This window comes from Lycium ferocissimum, chromosome 8 (genome assembly GCF_029784015.1).
Source record: "Lycium ferocissimum isolate CSIRO_LF1 chromosome 8, AGI_CSIRO_Lferr_CH_V1, whole genome shotgun sequence".
Classification (NCBI taxonomy): Eukaryota; Viridiplantae; Streptophyta; class Magnoliopsida; order Solanales; family Solanaceae; genus Lycium; species Lycium ferocissimum.
Window position 1 is genome coordinate 8,544,646 of NC_081349.1, and position 7,868 is coordinate 8,552,513.

The 7,868-nt window shown below is 35.2% G+C and overlaps 1 protein-coding gene across 1 annotated transcript in view; it reads right to left on the bottom strand.

Annotated features, from left to right (window-relative positions):
• The window catches only part of LOC132067171 (protein DETOXIFICATION 29-like), a 27,124-nt gene extending 19,987 nt beyond the window's left edge, over positions 1–7,137 (bottom strand). Inside the window, exons 1-3 of the mRNA XM_059460320.1 lie at positions 6,774–7,137; positions 5,771–6,040; positions 5,376–5,647 (exon numbers count right to left, since the gene is read on the bottom strand). Of these exons, the coding sequence (XP_059316303.1) occupies positions 5,376–5,647; positions 5,771–6,040; positions 6,774–7,103 (872 nt within the window). The 5' untranslated portion in view covers positions 7,104–7,137. The remainder of the gene's footprint in view (positions 1–5,375; positions 5,648–5,770; positions 6,041–6,773) is intronic.
• Positions 7,138–7,868: the final 731 nt, after the last annotated feature.

Sequence of the window (7,868 nt, forward strand, 5' to 3'; positions counted from 1 at the left end):
GGGGTGCGATGGTTGTGTTGGAAGAGGAGTATGGGGAAGTTGGGTAAGGAAGGGGAAAGGTTGGTCGTAGTGGGTTTAAGGAGGGATAGAGGTAAGCCAAAGAAGTATTGGGATGAGGTGATTAGGCAGGATATGGTGCAACTTCAACTCACCGAGGACATGACCCTTGATATGAGGGTGTAGAGGTCGAGAATTAGAGTAGAGGGTTAGTAGGTAGGCGGGCATATTTCTTTTCCTTTCTCAGAGTATTAATATTATTTTTATTACTGTATGATGTTCCTTTAGCCTTGGTTATCTTATGATCTTGTTGGTGTTTTGGCTTGTTCTACTGCCTTTACATTGTTCTTTGAGCTAAGGGTCTATCAGAAATAGTCTCTCAACCTTCTTAAGGTAGGGGTAAGGTCTACATACACTATATCCTCCCCAGACTCCACTTATGGTGTTACACCTCGAAAAATTTCATGTCGTCATGTGGTAGATAGACTAATGCAGGGTGAGATGTATATGATATCCCTACAAGTAAGAAAGGTTACTTGGCGATTCTAATAAAGATTCCAAAGACAATTGAGGCAAGAGAAGAAAGTTCGTTGAGGAAAGCAAGGTATAAGTCGTGTTTTGGAAGGGGTTTTGCAAAGTACCGAGCTAATGTTGATTTAATAATGTCTTGAGGAAGTGTTATAACGCTCCTTAGATTGTTAATGAAGTGTTAAACAAGTGCTAAGAAGGTTCCATAAGGATTGGAGATCAAACGAATCAACGAGAACAATTACGGAAAAGTGGAGTTATACGACCACTTATACGGTAACTGTATACGATCCATATAACCTTTACAGGAAGAGAAAATCCCTGATGGTGAAATACGGTCACTTATACGGACCGCATAAAGTTATACGGACCGTATAAGTGTCCGTATAACATGATCGGGAGAGCTTTTTCTCTAAGTATAAATAAGTGATCCAAGTTATTATTTTTCATTTCCCATCTTCTCCACTTCTCTCAAGACCTCTAGAATATTCCATACACTCCATTAACATAAACTCAAGGTGAATCCAAGATCAAACACCAATACTTAGTGGAATCAAGTGCAAGGAGGCTAACAAGGGTTCATGGAAGCTAGAAATCTCCTTGGAATTGAAGCTAGGGTTTTCTCCAAGTGAAGTATTTTCATCCAAAGCTCATTCCTACCTCATCAAAGGTGAGTTTTATGTTCATTTCATGCTATTAAAAGTATTGGGTGGTTGAATGACGTAGATTGGGGGAGAAAATGGAATATGGAGCTCAAATGTGGAAACAATGATATTCTTGAATAGTAGTTTGACATGAATCATGATTCTTGATATGTTATGAGTGAAATCTTATTGTAAATGATACAAATGACGTTAAAGAAGTATTATATGAGAACACGGTGATATGCCATAGTTATGGTCATGAATCATTTTGGTAGGGAATTGGATAATGTTGAACTTGAAGAAGTTACTGATTATGATACTATGAATGTTGTTATTGATGTTTGGGAGTTGTTGTATTATATGGAGGAAGTTGTAGAAATAAAGGAAGTGCTGTCCAATTTTCGTTAGCCCTTAGTCGCCTTAGCTTAGCTTCAAGTATGTTTCCGGTTACTTAATCTTGGTACGAACTCTCTTGAATGTAGAATAGCTAACGTGAAGGAAGCGTTTAGTTGATAAGGCTAGAGAGGCATAAAGGTATGTGAGGCTAGTCCCTTCTTTTCCAAGGCATGATTTCTATAATATCAACATGACTTCCTTTATCTTTCCATGACTCTCTTGTGTCCCGGAAACTATGAGTCCATGATTATTAAGAGCTTCTCATAAGATAAAGATAGGAGATGTGCTATGAATATGATAAAGATGATGATGAATTTATGTCTAGAGATCCTAAAGCTTATGATATGGTAGTCTCATGAAGCTACCCATCCCATATGATTCTCGATGTTATTCATTGTTGTTAAGCTCACCTAAAAAATGCTCATTCCTTCAAGGTGAGATATGATGATCATGACTACTCCATAATGGAATCGGGGGGAGGGGGGGGGGGGTTAGTGTTCTCGACCTTACGTTACCCCGATAGAGTTGTAGCTTTTAATTGAGTCCTAATGCATGCTTTATGATAAGTATATAATGATGAGATTACACCGTGCCTAGATGGCCGGACATGACACCGCTAAGGCGGGCGGATTATGATAACACCGTGCCTAGATGGCCGGACATGACACCACTAGTGGGCGGTGTGACATGACTACCCCGGACGCGGGAGGCCCGGACGCGGGAGGCCCGGACACGGGCTAATGATGTTATTGATTCAGACAGTTTATGTATGTATATGTGATACGTTATGAAGGTAAAAAGTAAGCATGCATGATTCCGCCTTAAAGAGGCGAGCAGTTACAGTTATCTCTTCTTCTCATGCTTTCTACATTTCTTTATTGTGTTACCATGTATGCCTTACATACTCAGTATATTGTTCGTACCGACGACCTTTTCTTTTGGACGCTGTGTTCATGCCTACAGGTAGACAGAGGGACGGTCCAGATCCTTAGGAGCCAGATCTTCTTGCACAGGAGCACTTCCCTACTCCGGAGGTGTAGTTTTGATATATTATTTTGTGTACATATTCGGGTATGACGGGGTCCTGTCCTAGCCCGTCCCGTCCTTATGTCTCAAGCTCTAGTAGAGGCTCGTAGATACGTATGCGTGGGTAGTAGCTGTCTCATGGATACATCAGTGTATATTTTTGTATATCATTTTTTTGCGCCATGAAGTGAGGGCTTATGTATATATATGTGTTGCCTTGGAGATTTTGTATGTTCAGGTTGGGTATGATGATTAGCATAATAAGTGGTGCTCAGTAGTCAGCTCCGTGTACCCGTCATGGCCCCTAGTCGGGTCGTGACATATGGGACTACACTGGGTTTGTTGTTGTTGTTATTATTAATTGTAGATCAGAATAGATCCCAAGAGTTCCAACTACAACAATGGAGGTTTCAACTATTACTTATCGAAAACTTGCCTCATTCCAACAACACTTCTTCGTTCTTAGCTTAAAACAATTCTAAAACACTTATGAAATTAATAATAATTCCTAAAACTTCAAAAATTGCAAGACTTAATTGTGAAGAAAAATCAATTTTATTTTTTATTTTTGTGTGTAATCAATACTCCACTATTATTTTATCTCCTGTAAGGATAAAGAACTTGAGAAATTCATTAGTTAACTTTTGAAAGAGAAAAATTTATCAAATTATGGTTTGGGGGAAGAGTTTTGAATTAAGAAGAAAAGAATGGAGAAGGGGTAGAAGCAGGGGTACCAATGATGATGATGAAGAAAGATGGGATCCTTAGGGGTGGGTGAGGGCTCTTTAAAATGTTTTTTCTCTTTTTTCCAATTAATTTTTTTTCTTACACATGTCATTTTGTTATTGTTTTTTGCCACGTCACTGGTGCTTGTAGCACACACATGACGAGTCCGGAACCAAAATAACCCAAAAAAAAAGGGGTATGAACCAAAATACCCCAGGTACCAACATAATATTTTGACGAAGGATTAGTTAGTTAATATAAAATTTTATTCGTTATTACTTTAACTACATGTGTTAAGTAAATTATAATCAACAATACAATATCATGGATTATTCAAAATTACTAATTAAATCCTCCATAACTTATCCTAGTTAAGTAAGTTCTAATTAGAGAAAAAAATTTAGTTAATTTCAAGAATAATGAATAATTTAGTATTTACAAATATGACACCTCCATGGATCTCGTTAATTATTTGTTAATTATGGCATTGTTAATATTTGTTAATTATGTCATTGTTAATATGTTTATTTCTGGAAAAAAAATTTCCCATGTTAATTACTTGTTTATCCCATGTTAATCGTTAAATAAATTAGTTCGTTTTTTTACTAATAATATCTTCTCAATGCTCATAAAAAGGTTTGATCCTGGTGAATGAGATAAAAAAGTCAAAAGCCAAAGGCTTTACCACCAAGCCAAGTTGGTTAAAGTAACAATGTAGACACTTTTTATTATTTTGTATGTTCACTAATGCTATCTAACTTGTTTTCTTAAATTGAATTTGGAACCTTGAAATTGACATTGAAAACATCATTATCACGGGATTATGGAATTGAAATATATTTTTCGCCATTAGATTTAAAAAAAAAATAAATGATAATTCGCACGAATTTGGGGGAAAATTGAAATTGAATGGGATAACGGACTTTTTTGGAAAATTCGGGGCGGGCGAACAGCCTTGCGGCAGTTCAGATGCATAGATCTCGAAAAAATACCTAAAATCAAAAAAAAAAAAAAAATCGCATCAAATGGACATCCTAGCGCAAAGTTATGACCATTTAAAATTTCATCAACTTACAAATAAATTAGTGAGCAAAAGGTTTTTTAATGGGTTATTTTGGTACCCAAATCCACTTTTTGGGTTATTTAAGTTGCGGACTCCAATTAGTTGGGGGTTGAAGGGTATAACGCAAAAAAAAAAAAAAAATTACACATAAATAATTAATCATGAATTGATATTTTGTTAATTGATTATAAAAATAAAGTTATAATCACTAAAAATAAATTTACGCATTAATATAAAAATAACGTGAAACCTAAAACATAAATAACTTAAAGCTAATGACAATAAGTCTTCAAACAAAAATGACTTGACACTTTTCAACCACTAAAACGACAATCCGAAGTTTTGTGTATCCTTGATGTGTTGAGCCTATTATTAATCGCACAATAATAAATAGGGTTCTATATAAAATATTCAAGTTTTGGAGTCTCTCAAGCATGATTAATCTATGTACAAAGTATGTAAAAAAGTGTGAAAGAAAGAAAGAAAGAAAATAAAGAAAGAAAGAAAGAAAGAAAGAAAGAAATTAAAAAAAAAAAAAAAAAAAAGACAATCCCATAACGCATGAAAATCATGCGTTAAAGGACTTAACGGTCCGTCTCGTTAAGTCCTTTAACGCATGATTTTCATGCGTTAAAGGTACTTTTGTACTTTTTTTTTTTTTTTCCTGGGGTATTTCTCCGTTAAGTCCTTTAACGCATGATTTTCATGCGTTAAAGGTACTTTTGTACTCTTTTTTTTTTTCTGGGGTATTTTGGTTCATACCTTTTTTTTAGGGTTATTTTGGTGCCGGACCCCACACATGGCTGCCAGATTAGAGTGTTATATGGGGCCAACTTAAATCAAGTTGAGTTATTTAGCTGCCAGCTGAGGTCAAATTAAAGTGTTTATCTAAGTATTGTGCCAATATAAAAATTCTTTGTACTGTCCAAGAATAAGGAGAAATCCTTTTAAGTGTGCCACAACAAAACAGAGAAACTGAAAGGTGGATTACTAACCAGAGCATCACAGCAGAGGCAAGAGATAACCTAACAAATCCCCATAGATTAAGGAAAGCCTTCCATGAGAAACCAGACCATGCTTGTCCACAAGTCCCACTAAATATATATAGCATCTGCGCCACCACTATGAACCACCACGATGAGTTCAGCACCACCGCTGCGCCTACGAGTCCCCACCCAAGTTTTAGCATAAACAACCAGCTAAAAATTGTATGCAGAACCAAAGCTGTTGCTGCAATCCATGCCATCACCATAATCTTGCTCTGTGACTGCAATCAAGTTTTATTGACACGAAGCATAGATATATAGGTGAAAAATCACTAACATTTTAACAAATAGTATTAAATTCTGCAACGCATAACTGTATATTAAATTTAAAATTCGCCTTATACCTGCAAGAACTTAGCTATTGGAAAATTCATGGCATATGCAAATAATTGAGGAATCATATACAAAGCCATTTTCCCTGCTTCCCGTGATATGTCCTCTGTTTGTCCGATCAACCTTAGAACTTGCGCCGCGAAAATGTAAAGTAACATAAGAATTACTGCTGTGGAATTGAGAATAACCCATGACCTTTGCAAGTATACCCCTAGCATGTCAATTTGTCCTGCTCCAAATGCTTGTCCACATAGTGTTTCTAGTGCACTTCCCATTCCCAACTTTCCAAACAAAACAAGAAAAAAATGTCCGCTAATTCAAATTTCAACAAAGATCGAAATATTCATAATTAAATCAAGAACATGGTTGTTCTGACATATTCGTTTTCGATTTGGGGTTCTGATGCAAAATATTGTTGAGAGTAAACACCAAATACCCATGTGATTTTGCTCTAGCTGAAGTGTACGTGCAATTCAGCTTCGGAAATGTTAGAAAATGGACAATGGAGCCTGTCTCAACACTAAAAACTAGTTCATGAGGTACGGATTTGCCCAAGGTTGGAAACAGCTCTCCATTTCCTCAACGAATATCGAACACGGAATGTTCGTATATATATATAACACGATCCAATAATGGGTAAATTAAGAATATGAACGGGTCTATGATACTATAGTGAAGAAATGACCTGATCTAATTACTCAATCCGAAAGTTTAGCCTCATGAGGTAAAAATTATCCATGCAACAACTCATCTCCTCAACTGATGGGATGCCTAACAAGATAAACTCTGTGAGATCGAGCGAGATGAAATTTAGAGTCAATCTCGGCCTCTCAAGTAATTCTCTTTTCCAACACTCTTATTTTGAGGTGAATAAAACATTCTAATAATTAAGAGATGTAATAAAGATTGCAGTAACTAGTTCTCAATAATCTCATAGTCATTGTTGCCCAGTTTATAAACCATGTAGCGGAAAAGAAAGAAAGAAGATGAGACCATAATCCAGTTTATAATTACCATGACACCAAAAGAGAAACCGGCGATGACTGAGTTTTCAACAGAAACAGCAGCAAGCTCAAGAGTACCAACATGTCCAGCAAATGTTTGAGTGACAGCACCAAGAGAGTACCTACAAAGTGAGGTGAAAATAGCTGGACCAGCAAGGTACCATAGTTTTTTAGATTCAATAGTGAACTCTCTGAAGAAATCTTGGATTCCAGTGATTGGGGGAATATCATCTGCATCAGCAACAAAATAAGTATGTGATAAATTATCAGTAGTACTATCTTGGTCTGTGCAGATTTCTGTAGGTGAAAGAAGGGGCTGCTTAGAGGTGTGTTCTTCCATTGGACAACAAAACAGAGTTTGGTTGTTGTATGGGGGATATATGCCTAAGGATGAGTAATTGCATGAATATTTGTACTATATGCCACTAGCTATTGTATCATGCTCCACCTGGTATATAATTGGTGTTTGAAATTTTAGAGTTTTTGAAAAAAGATTGTATGAATTAAATTTGGAAAAGTTGTTTTATTCTTCAAGAGCTAAGCTATTTAGGACATATTTAGGATATGTTTCTGACAATTCAATACTTCTATTTAGGACATATATAAATCTCATTCAACGTGTGAGTTTTATGTCAATTACAAATTTTGGTAAAATTCTACTTTCTGTCCCAATTGATATGAAAATTTTGACTAGATTAAATTTGTGGTCTATAATATATTACATATAAGATATGACTATAAATCATCTTATTAATGAAAATTTTAAAATTAAATTAGTCCTTCTGGTTTAAAATAAGTGTTCAGTTAGCCTTTAGCACACCCTTGAAAAAAATACTAACTTCTTGCTTGAAATTTATCAACAAATTATTCTAAGTAGTTGTTACATCTTAAAAAATAAGTATATTATTTTCAACAGAATAGGTGAATGGGACAATAATAAGAGTTTTATATTTTTGTATTTTAATTTTAGAAATAAAAAATTTTTTATTCAAAAGAAAAAAAATTTACCGAAAAATATTATATAAGAGGGTTATCATTCTCATTTAAAATATAATGAGATACCATTTTCTAACTCTTAAATATTAGAGGAGTGAAGTGAGATTGA